Genomic DNA, 24,750 nt, shown 5'->3' on the forward strand with positions numbered 1-24,750 from the left:
TGACCGTGGGCTGCCAGCCCTGCAGACACTCCCCACCACAGCCCCAGGGGTACTTCCCTGGATCCCACTGGAGAGGTGCTGCTGGCAGTTTTGCCTGTTGGGATCCTGAGTGGTATCCATCATCATGGCACAAGTGCATCCTGCGGGCAGCTGCTCTGCTGCTGCTGCTGCTGGCAGACACCTGCACAAGAAACCCTTTATATTTATGGCTGGTTTTTAGCTCACTGCCAGTAAAGGCAGTTTAGCTTCACTCCATAGCTGCATCATTTCAAAAGGAGGTGCTTCTGCCTCCAGTGCACATTTGTGCCAGCAAGCATTTTGACTTTCTGCCAAACATTTAAGTGACCTTATGGCAGGATTGGAAGGCAAGGCTCTGGAGCTCTATCACCCTGCAGACCCTGTGGGCCTCTGTCCTCCCCTCCGCTGCCTCCTTCATGTATTTTTGTTCAGCATCTCTGCTTGCAGGGTTGACTGAGACATTAAAAAGAAATGCCTTCACCACTAAGATGATAAGGAACTTGATCTCACATAAATTGGGATGTTCTGAGAACCATTTTAATTTCTGCTAATCAGCAGATGAAAAATGAATTACTTCAGATGTCATGTCCTATTGCACGAGTCTTGTAACGTTTGGAAAAGCCATAATAGAGTTACCCAGTAATTGAAGGGCTCTACATGAGTGAACTTTGTAATTGCATATTCTTCTCCTTGAGTCTGGGAGGCAGAAAGGAAAAGTGGATCAGGACACGTCTTAATGAAACAGCTCAGTCCTGCAGTGCTAGTGAAGCCAAAAGTAAACAAACCACGCTCATTATTTTATATCACAGCTCCCTGGCTGCTGCAGCAGCCATGTCTGTGTTATCTCCCACCTCAGTTCTGCTTTCAGCCCCCTGCCAGGCTGTCCTCAGCCTTCACCCCAGGTGCACCCAAGGCCAGCAGCCCACATTTGACGCCACAGGAGACACAAACAGCTTTGGAGACAGACATAGCTTTGGAGGGTTTCCATCTCTGAGCTGCCAGTCTTGACCATCCCAAATGGAGCAGGAAAAAACTCCTGCATAACCATTCCCATCCTCCTGTCATGTCCTCATCTCCACTCCCAGCTGGGAAACACCTCCTTCCAGTAGTGGAGATTTGCTCTGTACTTCTGTTTGTACCTTTTTATTGGCTTACACTTACTGAACATGCACATGGGCCCCCCAGTTGCCCACCGTGCTGCCCTCAGTCCTGACTGGGGGTCACTTGAGGGTATTATGGCAAATGACAGCCCCCAAATCCTGGCTGCCGTCATCTTCTGCTCCCCTCCACTGATGAGCTGCTGGTTCCAGGGCAAAGCACCTCCTAAGCAGTTGCTGCACTTTTGGAAGGTGCATCTCATTGCTGTACGGCTGCCAGGAGCACCTGGCCATTTTCTCATTCTTGAAGAACCCAGGAAGATTAGGCAAATATTACAGAGTAAAGATTTTCTCAGCTCTAATGTTGAAGAGTTTTTCAGCTTTCTCAGAGAGAGAAAAAAAAAAAAAGACAAAAAGCCTGTTGGTCTGTTTGTTTCACTGTCTTTTAAAGTGGGGTCTATCGTCTGGAGAGTCAAACCAGCATCCATTTCTATGGATTTTCCATGGCTGCTCCTCAGCAGCTGATGGCATAATGTTTCCTGAAATGGCCATTAGCTGAATAGCTTTATGAACAGCTTCCCAGGGAAGTAGCTGCAAAGTTCAATTTGCTGAATTATGAGCACATCTCGGGTAAGAATTGCATTGTATGGTACTTGCATTCTGAAAGCATTATTTTTATACTTTCAACTTAGAGATAATAAGGAATAATTGCTATCTTTTTTCCATGAAAAAAGAAGTATATTTAGAAAAATTTTATTTATATGAGGCTTCCTCTACTAAAAAAGCCATTTGTACCAAAAAAACTCCACCAAAAACAAACAAACAAAAAAAAAACCAAAAAAACAAACAAAAAAAAAAACCCCAAAAAACAAACAAAAAAAACCCCCAAAAACCACTTCTTTAATTGGTTGAAGATTTATTACAAGAAGCCATAACTTAAGGCTACTTGATTTGTGCTGGAGAGTTGTTTGACTTCATGGTATCACATCAGATTTATCCTAGCACCATATACTAGGGAGTAAAATTGAGTTCACTCTTGTATCTCACACAGAATGAATCTAAGTATTGTCTGAAATACTTTAAATTTAATTAAGAAGAGCCAGAGTGAAACAACAGTGGATTTCTTTTTCAGAAGTAACTAGAGTGTTCTAGCTCATGGAAGGGATTGAGTCTACAGTAAATTTCCAGAAGCTTAAAGCCCTCAGCACTTTGGGTGAAAGCCTAGGAGCTAGAGACTACAACATTTCTTCTCTGGGGCTTCTGAAGCAGTTCTACTCTGTATTCATGACAAGTGTGGAGCTGAGCTTGCTGCAACACCCAAGTGCTCAGGGCACAAGTATTCAGGTATCTTGATTTCACATGTGCAGCACTGTGATTCCCATGCACGGAAGGCTCTTCACTTAATCGTTGCTATTATCACACCTGATGAGGCACAGCAGGTGATATTTGAGACACTTGCCTTTTGATTCCTTGCAACCAAGCAGCATTTAGTAAGAATTACTTAAATCAGCTAATCAAAAACATATTCAATGACATTAGGATGAAGTGGGCTGTAGAACACATAAGTCAAGTAATTTTTCTTGTGAAAATCCTTCTGTAGAGAGAAAAGCAAATATAGACCATATACGGTAACCTCTCTGCTCCTTGGGCTATTGATAATTAATTCCTGATTCCTTATTCCATATTTCAGGTAAGGTTTGACTTTGTTCTAGTGGAACAGTTTTTCAGGATCAGTTTAAGGTACTTTGTCATGGGTTCGCTGGTGGCAACAGCAGCTTGGCAGGAGTGCTTGCAGGTCTCTGTCTTTGCTGAGAAACTGATTTGCTCTGAGGACTGACTGGTTCTGGTTTGCTGTCATTTGCTCTGAGGAAAACTGATGGGTCAGGATTCCTGTTCAGAGGAATCTCCTCTGAGAGGGGTTTGTCTTTTGGCAAGACGTGCACACAGAGATGGAGTTCAGCATCTTTCCTCTCAGTTAAGGGGACCCTTAGGGACTGTCTTTCCCTCTCACTTCACCTGCAGTGGTTGACTCAGGTGAGAACCAATCCCCAGCATCCCTTTCCATGCTGTCTCCCTTCCCTGACCAAGCAAGACTTAAATGGAATGACTCTCTGCCCTTCACCTTTCACTGGCCTGAAACCAGGTGTTAAAGTACTCCATAGCTCATTGCACATAAAATGACCTGTAATTCTCTGTTTCTCACAAAAAATGCATTTTTTCTGCTCCTTTGGAGGAAATTGGTGTTAAGCCATGAGACACCCAGCCCTTCCTGAACCAGCTCCCTTTGGCCTTTACCAGTGGTGGCAGAGAAGCGCCCAGGGCTGTTGGATAGTACCAGGCCATGGGCAAACACATGGACAAGTTGCCGTCAGATAAATACTGAAATGGCCCTAGCCTAGATTAAGTCCTTTTTTCCTTTTTTATGGTGAAGAGGGATTGGGTCGTGTCCAAATATTTTATATTAAACTCTGCAACTTTCCTGTTTTCTCTTCTGTTACCAAGGCAAATGCGCCCCAGCTCCCTGACAGTTCACATTAAACTCAGTGGAGCTGTGTTCAATCACCTTCCCCTGGAAATCAGTGAAGGAGTGAGGGCAGAGCCACCACTCCAGACTGCTCCCAGAATGAGTCACCACCGCAAAGGCTCCTGCCTGAGGGAGCCAGAGCCGCCTCTCTAATGCACCCAGGACTTGTTGAGCCTCTTCATGCTTCTTTCTTTTCTTCATGAGATTTTATTCCTTGTCTTCATATCTTTCTTCCACCCTCCTGCCCTACAGAGCTCTTTAAGGTTTTAGCAATTAAGGGAGGAAAAGGCATCCTCCTTCTTGCTCCTTGGCAGAGCTGGGAGATGATGTGTGTGCAGAGGAAATCCATCCAGGCTCCTGCCTTGCTGAGTCTGGCACCATTGCTTATCCTGTTGGAAGGTGGAGTGTGTGTGGAGATTGCCTTCAGACCTCTCTGTCATGGCACCCATCCCTGCTAATAAGTAGTGGGGATTCCCTGGGGGCACACAGACAGTGCCAGGAGGGGTCTTGCTTTGGAAAATCCTGCTCAGAGGTGGCTGAGGAGGAGCAGGACAGTTTGGTAAAGAGGGCAGCCAGTGCAGTGGTGCAGCTTAGGGCTCCCTTTGACTTCCCTGTTCTCTGCTGAACTGCCTTGACAAGGGACCAGTCAAATGCCTCTCTCCCACATCCCTGCCCTGTTGTTGGGCGTGAGGGTACAGGGATTTAACCCACTGTCTGCCTCCAGCACAGCTGAGACTCTTGAGTCATCTGCTTCAACCAAAAAACCCGTGTTTTGACTTAAAACATGGGCAGGCTTAGTTTCTACCCTGATGAGCAGCCAGATGAGGTGATGGTCCCTCAGCTCTGCAGTGACAGAAGAGTCCCCAAGGGGAATGGTAATGCTCAGAAAATGGAAAGTCTCCCTTCCCACTTCTCCATCCCACTCCCAAATTCTGAGCTGACACCTCTGTCATTGTCTGTCTCAGCAGTGGAGACAGGCACAAAACACTGCAGATGGGAAAAAGCAGAGAAAACTTAAAATTTCCCTGGTCCACGGTAAAGCCAGAGGCTGTGGGCATCAGCTGCTCAGCTGGGAAGTCATGCCTCTTGTGATAGTGGTGGGATGAGTTTTCCAGCAGGAGGAGGATGTGAAGCAGGTCCCACCCTGCCCTCCTCGCAGCTGTGGCTGCAACCTTCCATGTTTTTATCAGAGAGGTGCAGAAAAAGCCTGAGCAGCGTGGCAGCCCCAGCGCTCCTCGCAGGTGCTGCAGCAGCAGCCTCTGTGGGTGGAAAGGCAATTTGTGTTGTTTTTTGGAGCATCGGGAGCTCTGCAGACATGATGGCTTTACAGACAAGACTCACTGTGGAACAAATGTTGGGTTTCAGCTCGGGACCTTGTGAGACACATCCCTTTCCCAACAGGTGCCCACACTCCCAGACATCACCAAAACACTCCTGATGGTCCCATAGGGGTGTATGATGGTTTTGCTGGGTGCGCTAAAGCTGAGATCCCTGTTTGCTCACACCCAGCCTGTAGGCAGAGATGTCTGAGGCTTGTTGATGGTTTTCTCATCACCCTGTGGAAGGTAATTGCCCCATTCACTGGGCTGCCAAACAGCTAATACCCATTGAAAATTGCAGAACACTATGAAAGAGCAGAGCTGTGCCCCCACCACACCCATCTCAGAGCCCCCAGCCTGACACACCCGGCTGAGGCTGCTCCTTCCTACTGCCGACAGGCTGAGGAACACAAGAGAGGGGCCCACACCTCCACCATAGCTGAGCCCTGCAGAGACATGATCCTGACCCAGGGAGCTTCCAGGCCAAGAGCACACACCAGAGACTTCAGCCAGGCAGTCACGGACTTAAAATGACAGCTGAGCAACAGAAACAATTGTCCAGAGCTGGATTTTTCTCTTTTATGGGGCTGCGTTTCCTCTTGCTTTTGGGATGGGGGTACTCATGGCAGCCCAGGGCACATAGATCTTGCCTGCCATGGGCAGTGCTGTCTCTGCATGCCACAGGGGTATCAGGTCTTGTGGGGGAGCTGTGGGATGAGCCAGTTCTGGTCACAGAGATGGCAGTCTGGATGATTTCTTTTTCTAATCACTTGCATAGATTTTCCTGTAGGCTCTCCAGATTTTAGGGAAGTGCCCAGTTGGGGTATTCCCTCAGCTGGGTCAAGAAAAGTCTCTCGGCATATTTCTGCCAGAATGGAGATTGGGATCAGCACCTAGCTCTATTGAGGTGTCTGGGGAAATGCCATTTCACCAGAGCCCATCCATAACCGTGTCCTGTGCTGTCCTGACGCCACATGAGACCTAGGCCCATTCCTGTCTGGATCCACACTCTGTGTCAATTTCCCCAATTCTGGAGAATTTAATGCAATATTTTATATATATATATATATATATATATATATATATATATATATATATATACACGCGTACACCGAGATACTTGTTCCTTGTCCCTTGTTGCCTGTTGCTGGCTGGCACAGTGCTTGCATGTATGGAGAAGCATTTGAGATGCTGGTAATAACACGTGTTTTGTTCAGAAGGTTAGAAGGGCAACTCTTGTAAGTGTGTGAAGACAGAGTGGTCATTAGTACATGTTTATTGAAGTTTACCAGCTCTGTAACAATGGGCTTCTCTTTGCCATTGGACTTAATTTGTTTGTAATGATGCTCCTCATAGAGAAATAATTTGGCATTTATTTGCTGTAGTAAAATATCCCATTTCATTTAAACTCAGTGTGAAGATTTAAGTATATTTAGGAGACACAGCTGAAGACCTGAAATTAAGTGACCCTGGCTTCCTTGTTTTGCAAACAAGACAAACTCAGATAAATGCTAGCAGTCAGATGCATGCATGCAGATCCGTGGGCAGCAGTAGCTGCACATACACCCCCAGAGAGAGATGGCTGGCCTTGTGATGGGACAACTCCTTCAGTATCTTCTCATTGACCTGCTCTGGCCCAGAGCACTGCACATGGCTCTTTCCAGCAGAACTGGTGCTCAGGAGCAGCCCAGGCACCGGACAGGTCAGCACAGCTGGGCCAACGCAGAAGACCAACCACATCCTGGCCCAGCGACACCATCATCCCCCGCCCTGCCCTGTTTAAAGGAGACTGAGTGTGCAAATTTGCTGTGCTTAATTTGCAGTTAAAAGAACAGGCCTGGGAAGCACATCGCTATCTGCCTGCTGGTGGGTGAGCAGCTGCAGCTGTGGTAGCAGTGTGTGGATGGGCTCCCAGCACTGATAAATGACAGATAAAAGCCAGGCAAAGCACTACCACCAACACTCAACAGGGGTGATGCTGCTCCTGATGTGGTTATTTTCTCCCTGGATATACTGAGCACCACAAGCACGCACTGGCAATAATTCTTTTTTTTCTTTTTTGCTGTCCTTTCTCAGCACTCCTCCCAGTAGGCTTTAAATAGCAGGGGCCAGATAATCATTAACCACTTTGATGTATTGCAGTGGGTACAGATTGGGAATCCAGACAGAAAGGACAGAGCTGGAGCAGACCTGCACTAGTGCTTCATCTCCAGGAGTACTATCCTCCTCAGGGTAAAGCCAGTTCAACCTGGCCTTGCCCTTGCTGCTCCTGGAGACAAGTTCCCATCACAGTGAGAAATAGGGAAGAATATTATATATAATTGCTTAGTATTTTACTCTTTCCAGAAGTAGGGAAGGGTATTTCATGCATATGTTGAAATGGTTGTGGCTGAGTTGGAGCACCCTTCCCTTTCTGTTAATTCTGTTTTTTTCTAATTTGGATAACAGCAAAACAAAAAGGCAGGTGCCCTGACTCCAAAGCACACTTGAGTATTTCAAAATAACAAGATGGTAGTGAGCAAGCTGAGGAGGAAGCTTGCAGCTGGGGAGCATTTCTCCAGTAGTTACTGACAAAGGAAAAACGCTGCTTAGACTCATCCCAGTGATGGGATATGACTCTGCTCTATGGGAATCTGCAAAAATAAGTGTTGTGAAGTAGGGAAATAGACCCTTAAAAGCGTTTTTGGAGAGCAGTCCCCAAAGGGAACTGGGGGTAATGCTGCTGTTTGAGCACTGGAGAATATGCTGTTCAGACCCATCTTCTACAAACCTGCAAAAATGGGTGTTAGGGATTTAATTTCCATCTCTGATTGTTGTGATTTGTGTCTCACTTTGGGTTTGCTTTTGTGTTCTTGTAGCTCTTAGCAGCAGAGGACTCTGTACAGCAAAACCTTCCTGTGTATCTCAGACAATGGTCTGTTCCTGAGCTCTCTATACAGCCAGCAATGACACTCCTTCTCCTTCGCTGTATTATTAAAGGAATAAAGGATTTATTCCTTTAATATGCCCCTGGGGTTTGTTTTTCTGCTGGTACAGGAGTGCATGTGCGTGTGTGTGCATGTGGCAGTGTTTTACAAATGCCTGCTGTGGACAGAATTAGGCTTCACAGTATGCAAAAATAGCTGTGTGCCACATACAAGGATGTAATATTTCAGACGGCTGGAGAAAATGTGATAAATAGAGTTTTTGCTAGATCTGCTAAAATCAAGTTACTGGGGGATTCATCTCCACAGTTGAATCCTGAGGTTGTAGGAGATGGCAGGACTCTGTGTTTGAGCATCCCAGTTAGGGAGGGAGACTGGGTCCCCATGGTGCTGTAGGACATCTGTGAGCTCTGTCTCTTGGCTCTGAAGAGGGAAGCTCAGATTTCACAGACTCATTTATTACAGAGCCCCAGAAGCCAACACGAGTCCAGGCTACATCTACTGCTTTTTCCCTCGGCCTTTGCCTGGAGGTTGTTGCTCTTAGTTCTTGCTCCATTCTGCTCCATTCCTGATCCCTCATCATTGATGCCTCCAGCTGCTCGTTAGACAAAGCCCAGGTCCTGCACTCACCATTTTGAGCCCTGCAAGAGACCCTGGTGTGCAGTGAGGTGGAAAGGCAGGGATACTGCAGATCTGGGAGGTTTCTGTGTGACCTCCTTAGTGCTGGGGCTGCACTTGTGTGCTGAGGAGCAAAGCTGTTGAGAAAATAAGGCATCAGGGACTGAGATGAGAAGGGCAGACCAGAGCCACAGAGCAATGGTCCTTGTACGAGGCTGGCTCTTAGTGTGGAAGAGGTTTGGCAAAGCAGGGAAGCAAAGGAGTAAAGGAGTTGTGCCAAGTTCTGGTCCCTCCCTTTTTGCATCCTGTCTGGCAGTTCCCTGCTCCTCTGGGTTCCTTATCACACTGTCTCACTGCAGTCTCAGCCAAGGGCACAAACATGTGCAGCCAAACCTGAGCCCCCCAAATTGGACCTCACATGGGGAGTTTGAGTACCAAATGTCAGTGCTCATTACCATGTGCACCTTTCTCCCATCTAATCCTTCCCTGCTTCCCTGCTGTTTTCTTATGTCACCCCTTTCCAGGTGGAAAAGGTTCATGAAGGCTACAACTCTCCTTGCTCCCCCTCCCCCTTTGTATCCCCTCCAATATGTAATGAAAACCAGTGACAAGCAGAGCCAAGGCTGGGTTTGTAACATAAACAGTTATTTACAGTTTTGCTAAATTTCATGAAAGATGACATTTTTAGGTCACCTAGCTGAAACAAATGAAATGATTAACATGTTTGCATAAGGTTTTGTAAAAAGAAGTATCACTCTTGCCCAGTGTTGTCCTCAGTTCCTCAGGTCCTGAGACCTGATGCAGTGACCTAGAAGCTGAGACAGTTTCCCACCAGGGTTAGCAAGAGCAGGATCTGGTTCATAACCTGAGGCAGTTGGAATGGATGTCTTTTACCATATCCAGCAGTGATATCTGTTATGCTGGTGCTCCATCAGGCTAGTGATGAGGCTGATCTGGGCTGTAAGAGCAAATATCTTCTCCCCAATGCTGAAAGTATGCTCCAACCTTCCCTGTCCCATAGATATTCTGCCTTTTGAAGCTTTTTTATCTTGGAGCTCAGCTAAATACACCACTGGAATCCATACTATGGCTTTTAAACACTGAACAGTGAGGAGTAAAATATAATGGCTCCCTCCTAACCTAAATAAGCAATGGCAAACAACTGTAAGGAGCTTCTGAGCATGTGTGCAGAGAGGAGTTTAGTCCCATGGTGAACAAGATGATAGCAGATGGATCAGAATAATATGGGGTTTTCATGGATACCCTGTTAAAAGCTATACCACAAACAAGGAGCGAGCCAGGAGGTTCAGTGTTTTGGCCACCACTCATAACTGTTTGGGTCACAAGCCAGGACACATTTTGTTCTCCATCTTTCTTGCTTCTGGGGTACAAATAGCCAGCCCTGTAGTTCACCAGTATGCCTGTCTGGGGAAAGTGGATGGTATAGGAGAGAAATTTGAGGACCTTTTGCCTGCCTGGGCTTGTGGAAGGTGCCCTGGTCTGAGCAGGACATCAGTCTGCAGCAGAAGTTATCTCACCACCACCAACCTCACATTCTAAAATAGGGAGCAGAGAGACAAAAAACCTGAGCAATGAACCAGTGGCATCTGGTTGCCAACAGAGGTGTGTCCACTGGTTGGGGTCACTGTGGGTCCTCTGGAGTCTCGTAAGAGTTGTGCTTATTTAGCTTTTCCTTCAGTGGTGACAAGGCATGTAAGACCTCAATATTTGAGACCATTACATCCCTGAGAGTCTCAGTTCACATTGACCAAGCATTATTAGAGGGAGGAGGGATGGAAGCAGCGCGATTGCCTGAGCCAAACCAGGTAAAAAGGGAAAGTTCAAAGGGTGGATAAGGGAGCTTCTGCCATGCCATGCCACGTGTGCCATGCTGTGCCGTGCCTTTGGAAGGAGGGAAGCCTTGCTGATGCTGTCTGTCTCTTTCAGGGGGAGTTGCTGAGCCCATGTCGATGTGATGGATCTGTGAAGTGCACGCACCAGCCATGTCTGATCAAGTGGATTAGCGAGAGAGGCTGCTGGAGCTGTGAGCTGTGTTACTACAAATATCACGTCATTGCCATAAGCACAAAGAACCCTCTGCAGGTAAAGGTACTAGAGACATTTCAAAGTCTATTTATTCTTGTTTCAGTTTTTGTTTCTGGAGCAAGTGGATTTTACCTGTGTGGGTTTTGCTTCCCTGTGCATAGGGATTCATATGTCTGAGACACTTAGAAAGGATTGCCAGGGGCTAGTCCAAAGAGGCCCCATGTTCTGCTCAGTGGTTCTGGCAGCATCCCTCAGGAGTCTGCTCTTTCTGTCCTTGGCAATTCCTGTATTCATTTGCCTCCTGTTGAAAATTCCAGAATAGTGCTGTAACACCTCACAGCCATTCAAATGTGTTCATCCACTGGGGACCACAGGTGTGCCTGTCTCCAGGGCCAGGCAAGGACAGTGCCATTGTGAGATTTACTGCAGCAGAGCACACAGTCTGTGACTGAGCAGTTGAGACTCCACGTGTTTATGGTTGTGCCATTAATCCTGATCTCCTCCTGCTGAGACTCCGCTGTGTTGGCGTGAGGGATGGAGGAGGCAGGTGGAGGGTTCTTAGAGCTCTCCTCTCTGATCTCACCACCTTTTTCACCGTATTGCTCTCCCACAATCGTGGCATGGCGCAAGAGGTGTTGACTCTGATACTCTGGTCCCTTGAAGCCTGATTCCTGATGGACTTTTGCAGACATGCACACAACAGGTAAAGCAGATCTTGATGTGAGTGTCTGAAAGTCATCCAAGGATCCGCGTTCTTTCTTATCTGAAAAGCATTGTAGTTGAATAAGTCACAGTACAGACGGGTGATTTAAAATCAGGATTCAGAATGGGAAACCGGTGTGTCTATTAAAAATGGGATAAATGATCCTTAATAGCTATTGATTTATAGTGGGGGCAATGCCTGAAGATGCATTAATTGCTGCATGCCTTTGCTGAACGCCATTAGTGCCTCGGCCGTAAGGAAGCACATTACATCCAGGCACCACTGCTTAATCAGCATAATCTGGACTGGAGATGCATTACAGTGGTTTAGAGACCAGGGTCATGTCTGTAGGGATTTTGGTCTGTCCTGTGCCTCAGCCTCTGCGGGTCACTCTCTTCCAGGAGGCAAAGACAGTGCTGGTGACGGTGCCCAGCTGTACAGGGGAGTGGGGGAATGCAAACTCCTGTTCTCTCCTTCAAACTGCGATCTCTGTATGATTTTTTCTAGGCCGGAGGTCACTTACCACGTTGAGGAAAAAGGGACAACCCTTTAGGACTCCAGACTTAAATGAAGTGGTGAAATTAGGGGGACATCATAGGGAAACTTTGCTGAGGGGAGGGAGAAACCTGCCTGCCCTCTGAGAGTCCGTACAGCTTCTGATTCAGTTTTCCATGAGCCATGGGCTGGACACATCAGTAGTTTCATCCCAAGCCTCAGACTCAGAATATTTTAATTTCTTGGCTCTAGTAACTCAGAGCAGATTGAAACACAGGAGGGGAGATGTGGACAAAGCAGCTTTTGTTTATTTCTGGAAAGCTGCTCCGTGAGTGCCCTAATGCTTCCTGAGTCTCAGACTGGGGATTCAATGCTGAGCAGCATTGAAGGTTTGTGAGTACGAATTTGTGAGCATTTGTGTCTCCAGAACCGCCTTTAATGAATGACTTCCAAATGCTCTGCACTTTCAGGGGGCTCAGGGCAATGGGTCAGTGACTTTCTTCCTGTTCCTCACTCAGCTAAAATTTGTTGGAGCTGCTCATGGACAACCTCCCACCTCACACACACATATTTCAGAGCCTGTGCAAAGCTTTTCTCTCTCTGGGCTCCCCTGTCAGAAAGTGGCCTGATCTGCTGGCCTTTGCCATGAACACAAAAACTGAGTGGCAGAAGCAGCTGAGTTAGAGAGCTCAGGTCCAGGAGCAAGGGTCCCAGAGGACTGTGCAGATTCGGGGCTTGGAGCCTTCACATCGCTAGCTTAGACTTCACAATACTTCTCACAGAAGCACTGGGAAATTAGGAGGATGGAAAGAAGCAACTGGAGTGAAAAGCCACTTGGCCTGGAATAAATGCAGTGTGTAGAGTTACAGCTGCATGCCTGGGTGCCCTGTCTGGTGCCAGCACAAAGGCACTGCTGGGAAGCAGATGCTACACTGGCATTAATTTGCAAAATCTTGTGGGAAGTGGCTGATGCACTAGGCCAGGACTTCCCACCAGGACTAAGGGCTTGGGCCCCCAATAAGCCATCCTATAACCCATCACTATGAATGCCTCATTTCTCAGTGGCACTCCCCTTCTGGTAAGATGCTGGGAAAAGGAGGCATCTTACAGAGGACACAGGAGTTATAGTGCCCCAACACTGTATCCCATAACATGTCACAGCATGTGCAGATGGGAGGAGCATCCTTTCTGCTTGGTCTGCACTCGACCTGTGGATAACATGGGCCAGCTGGACATACAGGCATATCTCACAGTCCCTGACCTTTCTTCTCAGGCTCTGCTGGAACTTTGGCCAAGCTTTGTTCTTACAAGAAATCTCTGAATTTCTCAAGCAGAGTTTTTGGAGGCCAAACGCTTAGGAAGTCAAAGGTCAACTGTTTTTTCTAGACCAGCCATAATACAGCCAAGGACCACACAAGCCTCATGTCCTTGTCAAATATAACCTATTTGGGTGATGCTCTGAGCCTGGCTACATTCTAACCAGCAACAGGGCCTACCTCTCTCCTGTGTCCTCTCATCTGACAGACTGCTGGGAAGCCAAATTCAGGCGGCTGGCAGACCCTGGGCTCCCTGAAGCATGTCCAATTGGTCCGAGCAGAGCAGCACATCCAACACCCACACGTTCCCTGGGACCTGCATGTTTCTCTGCCCATTTTGACATCTGCTGCACATTTTTTGGAGTGCTTAGAAGCACAGCATGGGCCAGATGTGTCTGGAGACTCATGGTGTGGGCAGAGAAGTTACAGCCGGGTTCATGCATAATTAACACAGGCTCCTTCCAGCCTCCAGGCTATTATGATGTTTCATACCAGGGAGAGACCTTTAGGCTGCTATTTTGGCAGAATTATTCTCTATAAATTAACCCACCCTACTCCCCACTCCCTGGACTGCAGGCATTTAAGAGCAAAGGTTTTAAAGCAGCAACACTGCTAACCTGCTAAGACTGGGGGATAAAGTTGTTGGACAACACAGCAGGTGTCCTGCCAAGCAGCAGTCGGGCAGCGAATGAGCAAAAATATTCCATCAGCTGTGAAAAACCAGGAAATCCAGAGCTTTTGTCCATCCATCCATCCATCCATCCATCCATCCATCCATCCATCCATCCATCCATCCTCCTGCTCTCCAGTTTGCCAGTCACCATCATGGGCTTAGAGGATTTAAATGCCTCCCACCATGACAATACTTGTGTAAAGCACATGATTTTAAAAAGACCCTGAAGACACAGGGATTTAGAAGGACATGATAGATAGTACTGCCTGCACCCTGGTGCTGATACACAGTGGAGTAGGTATCTGCCTCAGTGGACCTCTGAAGTGTATTTAGTCTATACAGCTTCTTTGTAGTCACTCCTGAGCCACATTACTCTGATGTTCTGTTTTTAGCAAAGAGAAAATCTGTTTGAACCAACTTTACTAACAACTGTCTGCAGTCTTGAGGAGTTCAACTCTGATTTACTGTTACCTCTGACCCTTCCTGCACTGAGGGCTGTTTCAGCTCTAAAGATCCTCAGTTATCCAGTGCTGGAGTTGGGATCTGGTCTCTATTCTCCTCTGACTCCATTTTGTCCATGATGATGATCTTTTAGGAGCTGATGAGTGCTCTTACATGGCCTTTTCATCAGGACATTCACATCTGCAAGAGTGGCTGAGCTCACAGGGTATTTGAACTTCAGCCTGAGATCCTGAGCTAAAAAGCTTGAGGCAAGCCAGCTGATGTCTCCTGGTTGTCCCAATCTGCTGAATCAGTTGTGTTGAGCATAGCTTTGCTAATCCCTGCTGAGCTCCAGCTGCAGTGGGTGCAGTCACTGAAATAGAGACTTCAGGGCCTGTGTTATAATGGGAATTTTCCAGGATGCTGGTGCTGTAGCCTGAGTCTGATGCTCTGACACACGGAGGAGGGGGGTTTTCATCATTGCACATTTCCATTACATGGCCCTACTGGGCCCTCCCTCCTCCTTGCTGCTTTTCTAGTACCTGAATAAGCCACAGCATCTGTAAGTGTACAGCAGGGAAGCTATGCCACAGCAGTGGCTTTATTTTGCTTGGTGAATTTATAAAAAAGTAGCCATCCTCCAGAATATAACTGGGGAGAATGGCCAGGGTCTTGGGACAGCACCAAGGGGACAACCACACCTAAGCACTGCTGCAAATGATCCTCTCCAACCTTCTAGGAAAAACCTCCTCTTGCTTGTGACCCTGGGCCTGAGAATTAAATTGCTGACTAGCACAGCTCAGGATGTTAATGATGTGTATTAAGGGGACGTGTCAGATAGAGCAATAAAAATAAAGTGAACTGCCTGAGGCAGGCATGGAGGAGCTCTCAGGGGAATGCAGGAAGGCTTTTCCAGCAAGCAAGACTTCTTTGCAAGCTGCTGCAGCAAGACATAGATGTCTTCTGCAGGCAATATCTGCCTTGGATATGCTCATACTTGTGCTTGGGAACCTTTGTAGACTGCAGGTGCCAAAGAAAGGGAAATACAGATCAGGCACTAAATACTGTAGTAATGGCATTACTCATCTGTGTTACATTAGCAGGTTTTTGCTTACAAGCGTCTAGGCAGAAGCACTGGAGCAAACAGGGAGACAGATTTGTGTCAAGTACAACTTGCAGGTTATGAAACAATGCAAGAGAAGAAGTGACATGACTCAAAGGCACCAGTGCCAGCTTGGACCCTGACTGAAGTCATCACAAATGTCAGACCTGAGCTCCTAAGAAGCCCTTTCTGAGGCATCTGGGTTGCAGAGCTTTGCAGTTTGGGAAAAATGGGGAAACTTGGGGAAATTGGTCTGAGATAGTGTTTTGCACCTGCAGACATGGGTGGTGTGCCAGTGCACTTGGTACGGGGGGGTGGTAGCAGAGACAGACAGCTCCAGGCAGCTTCTCCAGAATGGTTTGGAGGGTTACAGCACTTTTCCAGTGTGGGTGGCAGACCATCACAGAGAGCTGCTTGGGCACGTTCTGAAGCCATTGTGAGTCTGGAGCTCACAAAGCTGATCCTGTTATCCTGTAGGAGCCTTTAAAGATTTTTGGTACCACCATGTCCTTAGTTCTGCCCTGTTCAGCAGTGGCAGAGCATCTGTAGAGCTTTCTACCTGCCTAAAGGTCATGTCCCTGACTGACAACCTGGCTGAGCTGAGTTCTTGAAGGTGCACTTCAGTGCAGCTCAGTGACTACCAGGAGCTCGAGTCATTATCAACTGAGGGAAGAAGGGCTCAGCTTTATGTCTCTCCCCACAAAGTGGGATTGCTTGACACTGTGATCTTAATAGATCTTGAACTTTTAAACTGGACATTCGGAGGGAGGGAGCTGTATCTGCTGTAAGTCATTCACACAGAGAGATTTGGGGGTTTCAGATGTGGCAGTTAAGGGACTCCAGAGTTGCTGAGACCTCTCTTTGCAGCTCTAGTGGTGACCCAAGAACGGTAGGGTCACCTGCTAAATCCCTGGTATGATGGCCATAATGAGGGTGGGGAGGGCCTGGGAAGGGGGCTGATTTTCTAAGGGCTGTTATGAAATCTGAAACACACAGTGCTGTGATTGAGGTGAGCTCCTAAGGCTACCAGTGGAGAGACACATCAAGCCCAGCTCCTGCAGCTGAAATTCATCAGCACATTCCACCTCTGAACGGCTCTTGGACCTCTTTGTCTGAGTGCTCATGCGAGTAACAGGCTCTATCTTCTGTCTCACACTAAGATCTTCTATCTCATTACTAAGATGTGTAGCAAAATGGAATTAAAAGATGAAAAATAATTACTCCAGTTATTAGTGGCTCAAGCTAGATGTGCGACACTAAATTGCAGCTCTCAGGGTGGCCAGAGAGAAAATACAACATTTATGACTTTTTTTTTTTTTTTCTTTTACTGGAAAATATTAGATTCTTCTGCAAGCTGGCTGTTTTCCCCAGTGTTCAGCTTTGACCCATTTACCTCCTTGCCAGAGGGTAATCACACCCCAGTGCCACCTTCTGAACAGAGTCAGGGCTGCTGCTGTGTGTCACTGTCACTTAGTGCCAGATGCAGAGGGAGAGCCTCCTACCCCCTGGCACAGCTGAACAGACTCCAGGCTCTTCATTATCACCACAGTGAACTTCCTAGCAGCCGCTGCCAGCTAGGCAGTGTCAGGCACTGTCCCTGCCAGTGTTCCAGCCTCTCTGTTCCCAGCCAAAGGGAGCAGGGTTTGGGATTTGCACTCAGGTGTAACTCTTCTGTTCTCTGAGCCCCATCCCCTTTGACAGTGTATTTAGTGCTACACCCCACTCCCTTCCTCTGCGAAGCCGTGGTGTTGGTTGTACATGGCTTCTAGTTGTAGAAAACAGTTCCTTCTTCTCTTCCCTTCGTCTCTAATTGGTACCTTGGAAGAACCTGTTGCTACCAGAGGCCTTGCAGCGTGCCAGGCAGATGGTGGGGAGCCAGTCCATTACCTCCTCAAGAGAGAGAAATGATGCAGAATGATTTGGCTGGCACAGGCGCATGCAGGTCAGTGTGAGGGGCCTGCAGTAAGCCTTCACATGCAGCACCAGGCTGTGCTCCCAGCACTCCCATTCCCTCTGAGTCAGCCACAGGCAGTGGAAGGGGAGACGAGGTCTGCAGAGAGCTGCAAGAGTGAAACTGCAACCCCATGCACATAGCCGAGCTCCCACCCCACCACAGGAATTTAGTCCTGGAGCTCTGGGCCAGTGGCATTCCTTGCAAATTTGTCCTGCATTGGCTTATGGTGCTGTTGAGAACAAAGCTAAAGAGCTGATGGGAGATGCTCTTTATCTCTTCTGCGATCCCAGTCTCAGAAGCCAGATCTGTCATGGTTGCTGGGTGGCCTTTGCTCTGCTTTGTGTCAGGAGAGGAGTTGCACCACTGTGCCTCTCCTGTGGACTCCAGCACCCCTGCAGCATTGGGACTTCCAGGCTGTTCACTGTGTAACCTTCTCAGTGGCACAAAGGGGCCAGATATGTGGCTAGATTTTGGTAGAGGCATGGAGCAGGTCAGGCTGTGACAGAGTGGGAATGGGCTGTTGAAAAGATTACTGAGTGTTCCCAGTGTTTGCCTTTGGTTGGGTCAGCTGTTGGGGCAGCTGGCAGGAAGGGGACTGGAGTAGCTGAGCCCGGAGAGGAGACTGGGTTTAGCTGAGCCCAGTCCTGCTTCAGTGGGGAACAAGCTCTCTCGGCTCAGCAGCTCTGTGGCCATTTCTGTGGTCAACTATCAAATAAGCTGATACTGCCCACCTCACTGATGCTGCACGTCCATGGCAGACAATCTGAGGGCTGTCTGCCCTTGCAGGATGTAAGCCAAGGAGCAAGGCTGGCAGAGGCAGAGAAATCTCCTTCAGTTGCAACCTGCAGACCTCACCCTCCAGCTGAAGCTCTCATTTGTTCCTCTCCAAACGCAGCCCTTTTCAGGGGAGTGCAGGTTCAGGGGTTTGGTCGTTGTGCTGGTAGCAGTGCCATGTGTGCCTGTACCAGCACAAGTCCCTTCTTGTCCTTCTCGGCCTTCAGTCAGGCTTCAAAAGTCCTTGCAAAAAACACTGTTAACTCCTGACTAACTCCCTGGTCATTAAAGAGGTATCCAGTACTTGAACTCCCTTCTTGCACTGCAGAAGGATGGGACAAGGCTTTCTGGGTGATCCTGCTGTCCTAGGATATGTTTGACAAACATGCAGGGCACTGAGATCTCACAAGACTGTCAGGTTGAAGTCCATCTTTGTTTATCCTCCTGTCAGTCCCATGAGATTTCAAGGGCATGTATCTCACAGCTAGAGGTGGCCTATATACTTTGATGCCAGGAGAGACTGTCTCTCCTCAGTCTGTTTACACACTTGACTTTTGATTTGCAGGAGATGCTATGGACCACGTCCCCAAGTCTTGTTAAAGACGCCAATTTCTGCTCTTGGTTTTACAGGACAGTTTTCTCAGCAGTGTAAATCTGAGTGGGGAGGTTTTATGCTGGATGACAGAGAGGAGTCTAGGCTTAGAATATTTATTGTGTAACTTATACAAACCTATTTGACAAAGTGAATGAATTTGGAGGAGTTATTTCTATTTTTTCTTTTTCTGAGGAAGAAGCATTGATGTTTACCTTGGAACACAGCCTGAATATGTCATCATCTAAAGGCAGGATGTCCTGACCACAACAACTTGTATTGTTTGTAGCAAGCTATGTACATTGCCATTGTGAGATCCTACGAAGGGCTGTGATCATGTCAGATCTCACAAAGTGGCACAGAGCCAGCTCATGTGAGGCCTTCAAAGGAAAGCTTGGTTCTTTGAGATACTTATGGTACTGGGATGCCCTGGCTGAGGATGTTTTCTGGCTTGTATTTGAGGGAGCAACTAAACTGGTTTGTAATGGCCATCACAGACCTACTGTCATGAGGATGTTATTTTTGGTGTCTTGCCCTCATCCGTCCTGCCTCGCTCAGGTCACTGTGCTTTCATGGTGAGATGCAGGATTCCTTCCCATTGCCTCTTCAGCAGTGCTCTCAAGAAACCCAAGGCACTATTGAACAATGGCCATGCTCCATCCCAGATGTGGACAGAGTAAAAGCACTTATGCCCATAGGTGCTCTTTGAGATCTCCAAAGCCACCACAGTGGTGTAAAACAGTGATGTGCTCCAAGTAACTAATCTCTTCTCTTTTGTCCTCCCTCTCCCCCTCTTGTCCCCTCCCTGGACAGTGGCAGGCCATCTCTCTGACAGTCATTGAGAAGGTTCAGATAGCAGCGGCCATCCTGGGTTCCCTCTTCCTCATTGCCAGTATCTCGTGGCTCATCTGGTCGACCTTCAGTCCTTCAGCCAAGTGGCAGCGCCAGGACCTGCTCTTCCAGATCTGCTATGGAATGTACGGCTTCATGGACATTGTCTGTATAGGTGGGTGATCACCTCGCTTACCGCGCCGTGGCCGCCCGCTCCCTCACCTCTGGAGAGGAGTGGGCGATGGCATGGAGAGCCAGCCATGCAGTTTGGCCTGGGTGGAGTGTCCACAGCTTTTCCTCCTCTTTGCTTTTATGGCCCATTTTTCACTGTTCTATCAGCTCATCTGGGCAGCCCCAGAGTGTTTCCTTGGCTGGGGTGGCAGAGGGACCTGCAAAAATGCCAGAGAGAAACAGATGTCTCTTCAGAACAAGAAGTGGGTGGGGAGGTCTGGGGGAGGCTGGGGAGTGTAAGGCTTTAGAGAAACTCCTTTCCTCCTGGAATAGCTAATTTAGGGACTGTCCCACACCAGGCATGGCAGGGTTTCTCCACACGCAGCTCCTTGGCTCTCCAGCCCAGTCTCTCTGCCAGACAGGAGTGGCTCTCCCTTCTTTGGCCCACCTTGGAGCTGCGAGTCCCAGCCAGGTCACGGGCCAGCCTGGGGTCCTGGTCAGGTAGCTGGTACAGAGCAGGTCTTTGAGGATGCAGCTGCCTCACTCACCCTGCACAAACCCAGAGAGCACAGCAGCTGCTGGCAGCCTGACCCCAGTAGAGTCTCCCTGGGACCAGTGCAGGTCTGCAGGATGGAGGGACATAGCTACCAATACCTGCAGCAGCTCCTGAAACACTCTGGTGAGCACTAGCCACCTCCAAATGTACCTCTGAGCAGTGTCCACCCAAGCACAGGCCATGAGACAACTTGTCAGTTCAAGTGTCCCTGACAGGAAGCAAAAAGGAGCTCTTTATGTCTGTGTTCTGCCATCCCTGTTATAAAGTTAAAAGAAGCCCTCCTAAACTCAGTGGGGAAAGACAGTCATCTTGACATGGTGGATATGCATATGTGCGGATAGAGCCATTCCAGAGGGAAGAACAGCGCCCATTCCAGCCCTCAGGAGAAGCAAGACAGAGCAGCAACTGGTGGAATTTGGGTGCAGAAGTAAAACAGACCCAGTGGCAGGGACAGAATGCTGGACTGCACACCCTGGTATCCAGGTTCAAATAGCTCTTGGCCTCAGCAGCTTTCCAGTACAGGACTTGGGCCTGCCAAGACTGAGGACAGTTCCTCTCACTGTTGCTACCACTGTGCTAGCAATGAGATGTGAGCTTGGTCTGTAGTGATCATCCTGCTCCTTCATGAGATGCTGGTGGAGCTGCCACATCTCCCCAGAGGATCAAACTGTGGCATAGAGGGTTAAGGAGAGATGGGCAGCGCCCATATGTTGGCACAGTAGGCGACGTCCTCTTGCTGGGGGAGTTGAAAGTGGAAAAAATTTTCCCTATGCATGTGTGGTGTGCACATGTGTCGCCTTGTTGGCAGAGGACAGAAGTGGAGAGCTCTGGCCTGGGCACACATCAGTAACATGATTAACTGGCTTTGATAAAGCTTCAAGACCTGAGGGGAACTGATTAGCTCATCTGTTAATAGGAGCTAAATCTTCCCACATAGCAGAGAACAAACCATGCCAACCTTGAACTGAAAGGGAACTGGGCAGACAGACTGATTTTAGGTTCTTTTTTTTTTGTCTGTATGTTTGTTTTTGTTAATTTTTCTAAGGATTTGGCCTCTATTTCTCTTTTCCACCTTCTCTGAGGGAAAAATAAGTTTATTTGCATCTCCACTGATGTCACCATTAAGCATAGTGCCGTAAGCTGGAAGCTTTAATTTTTTTTTCCCCCCAGCCAAAGAAAAAGCAGACATCCCATTCCCAGGAACATTTTAGAGTCGTGACTTGGGGCATCCCCTTGTCTCATGTTCCTGCCTGCACAGCCAGCAGTCCTGGGGTGCCAGGCACGCTGGCTTTCCCACAAACTCAAAAGCCAGTGGGAAGCATTACAGATGCAGTGAGTTAACATGTCTGTACGTGGGTTCTCTTGCCCAGCACTCAGCGACTACCCAGAGCTGGCTCCACTTGGGCTGTGTGCAGCACGTCTGCCTGTGCTGCCAGGCAGCCCACCCATGCTCATCCAGGAAAGGGGATGTTCTGGAGCACATGAGCTCTCTCTCCATTCCTGTAGAAAAGCTCCTCTGTGCATGCTGCCAGCCCTCTGCCCCTGCCATCCTGCGGTGTAAAACTTGATTGTATAGTGCATTTTTGCTCTTTGCAATCCCAGCTGTTGCTACTGCTGCTGCTTCCAGCTCAGCAGTGGAGGGGAAACGAGCTCTCAGCAGTACTAGCTGAGAGCCTGTGTTCACTCTCCTCCTCACCTCCTCCTCCTCTGCCCAGTTCAAACTCAGTGACAAATGACATCTTCAGCAGGAGCTGTGACTCCTTGGCTGTTGTTGTGGTCATCTCTCTTTTCTGAGTGACTTCTCCTCAGCCCTGCAGATTTCAGGGGGCTGCACTAACACTAGCCAAAAGGCTGGTCTGTCCCCATTGGGAGGCAAGGCCGGGTCAGGCCAGGGGAAGGGACTGATCAAAGGGAATTCTTTCCTGTGAGCACAAGCTGAGAGTGTTGGGGTTGTTCAGCCTGGAGAAGAGAAGGGTCTGGTGATACAGCTTTCCAGTACGTAAAGGGGCCTACAAGAGAGTTGGAGAGAGACTTAGGGCATGTAGTGATGGGAAACAGGTCTTGGCTTTAATTTGAAAGAGAGTAGGGTTAGATATTAGCAAGAAATACTTCACTGTGAGGGTGGTGAGGCAGTGGAGCAGAGTTGTAGGTACCCAATCCCTGGAAGTGTGCAAGGCCATACTGGATGGGGCTCTGAGCAACCTGGAGCAGTGCGAGGTGTCCCTGCTGAAGGCAGACAGGTTGGAACAAGATGGTCTTTAAGGTCCTTTCCAACCCAACCCATTCTATGAACACCACAACGGAGGTGAATTCCTCATTCATTATAACTTTGTGCAACTGTGATGGATGCAGCAATGTCTCCCTAGAAGGTTTGCAGTGAGTTCCTCGCTGTGGAACAGCCTTTCTCCCTCTCTTCATCATTCTTCCAAACCTTGCTGCCTCATGCAGGGTCTTTTGATCACAAATGGTCAAAGGCAGCTCTGGAGATTGAAAGTTCTGCTCCTGACTGTCCGCACGGCCCAAAGCCTCTTGTTATTCCTCCCTGGGTTTTAGTTCCTCTTCTGCAAGTTCAGGATAAAACTTCTCATGGATAATTACAGTGGCAATGGATCTTGAAATACTGAAGTGTTGTCTGTGCAACTCAGTCTCCTCCTCTGTGGTAGAGCCCTTTTCCTCTTTTGTTACCTAGCCTGTGGGTGGGTAGGAAAGATTTAAGAAGGAAATTTAAGAAACTCTCAGTCGTGGGGAAAGGGCAGGACATAGGGTACACTGAGTTCTACCACTCTTGTTTTTTCCAGCTAATGTAAAATGCTGTCTCCACATTTTTTTTGTAACAGGCTGGGCAGCCTTAGCTAGCAGAATGTGATACCGTAGGTCCTACAGTAATTCTATGAATTTCAGTTCTTTCTTCCTCCAGCTTGACCACCAAGTTTTTATTTCACTAGCAAGGAGCAGAGGTATGAAAGACAAGGTACTTAGTGAAGAGCAGATGTGCCGAATTAGAGCTCCTCTGTAGTTCCTGCCAGTTTGCACTTCACTTGTACTTGTATGTCTCACATCCATTGGGTAGCCAGTGACTCTTGTCCAGGAGGCCAGTTTATGCACCCTGTCACTGAAGGTGCTCAGCAGGACACTTGCTCTGGCACTGTGGAGTCTCAAAGCTGGAGAAGTCCAGCTTCACCAACTCTGCAGAGGTGTGACTAAAATCAGACAGGCAGTCAGCAACTGCCCAGCTGTTTTGTGTGATCTCCTCTCTACCAAGTCAGTAAGGGATTTAGGTAGTAATTTGTCAAGATAGAGATATCTGTGGCAATTTGCATGGGCAATCCCCTGGCAGCATTGATCTTTCCAGTGTGGAGTCAAAGGTGAGGGCATGAGTTCTTCCTTGCACATAAGCTCCCTCAGCACAGATCATTTGGCTGTTGTTAGCCTCATTTGTTCTGAAATGGTCACATCATCTCCAAGCTGAACTCTCAAAATACATCTGTTTACTCAGAGACTGTTGATCCATGGAACAAAATCCAGGGGTCTGGATTTGACCCTCAGTCACTAACTAACCTTCAGTAATATACTAGTTTTCTTTGGACTTTTCTAGATCCTAACATGCTCCACAAAAACAGTTGGAAGGGACAGGAATTGTTATCTGCCTCCTCACCCATGATGAAAACACAAACCACAACCAAAGTAAAACCAGTCTGCTCCTCGTGACCAGTAGGACAGATGGTATGGCTCCAAGCACCAGAAGCTGTGTCCATCTGGGCAAGATGTGCAAGATGGCCTTTCAACACTGTTCTCCCCTTGCTCTCAGACATCTAACTGGAGGGCAAGAAGTACTGGAAAAGATTGCTTGGGATTTATGGGAACCTCCAGTACTAGATTTTTTTAAGAACCTGTTAGAAAACATATGTCAAGAACAGGTTGCAGAGAGATGATCCCAGTTTGTGAAGGAGGAACAAATTAAACGCTTCTTGATATCCAGCCAGCCTCGATGTCTTTGATTCTGATCTCTCTTTCATCTGTGCTATCTCTGGTCATGTCTGTAGGACAGATGTGAGAGTTGGATTAAAACAGGAACTGGTGATGGTGCCAGCATAGGTATTGCTCTGCTATGAAGTCATCTACAACACAGACGTCTGAGATCAGGAACCAAGAAGGGAATGAGCAGTGAGATGGGGACTGTTCATTTGATTAACTGCTCTCCCCATGGTCCCTGAGAGGTGAATCCAGGAAGCTGGCATAGTGAGAGATTAGCAGAAATGCAGTTATCAAAACACACAGATAAATGGAATGAGCCTTCACAGGCCTCAGTTACTGAGTAGAGAGTAGCAGCTTAGAGCTGGGCTGTATGTCTTGAGAGAAACCTGCCTGTTAATTAAATGACAGTCCTTGGTGGCGAAAGGAGGGGTTTGCCTCTCTCTCTGTCAAGGTGCAATTAGGGGAAGTCGACATTTGTAGAATAAGGTGTCATTTGGGGTCAGGAGGACAGGAAAGCATTTCCTGTTAAACAAGGAGGAACTCTGCCAGCTAATGAGAACGTGTCACAGAGTAGGCTCAGGCATCCCCAGATGGGCTCTGAGGGAGAACCATGTCCCAGGA

At 48.0% G+C, this 24,750-nt stretch overlaps 1 protein-coding gene across 1 annotated transcript in view; it reads left to right on the forward strand.

Moving 5' to 3' along the window:
* MARCHF4 (membrane associated ring-CH-type finger 4) overlaps positions 1-24,750 on the forward strand; it is a 96,732-nt gene that overhangs the window by 55,085 nt on the left and 16,897 nt on the right. Inside the window, exons 2-3 of the mRNA XM_066190202.1 lie at positions 10,448-10,603; positions 19,410-19,602. Coding sequence (XP_066046299.1) covers positions 10,448-10,603; positions 19,410-19,602 — 349 coding nt within the window. The remainder of the gene's footprint in view (positions 1-10,447; positions 10,604-19,409; positions 19,603-24,750) is intronic.

The sequence above is a fragment of the Chamaea fasciata genome, unplaced genomic scaffold (assembly GCF_029207755.1).
Source record: "Chamaea fasciata isolate MVZ Bird 193981 ecotype frontalis unplaced genomic scaffold, bChaFas1.0.hap1 SCAF_8, whole genome shotgun sequence".
NCBI lineage: Eukaryota > Metazoa > Chordata > Aves > Passeriformes > Sylviidae > Chamaea > Chamaea fasciata.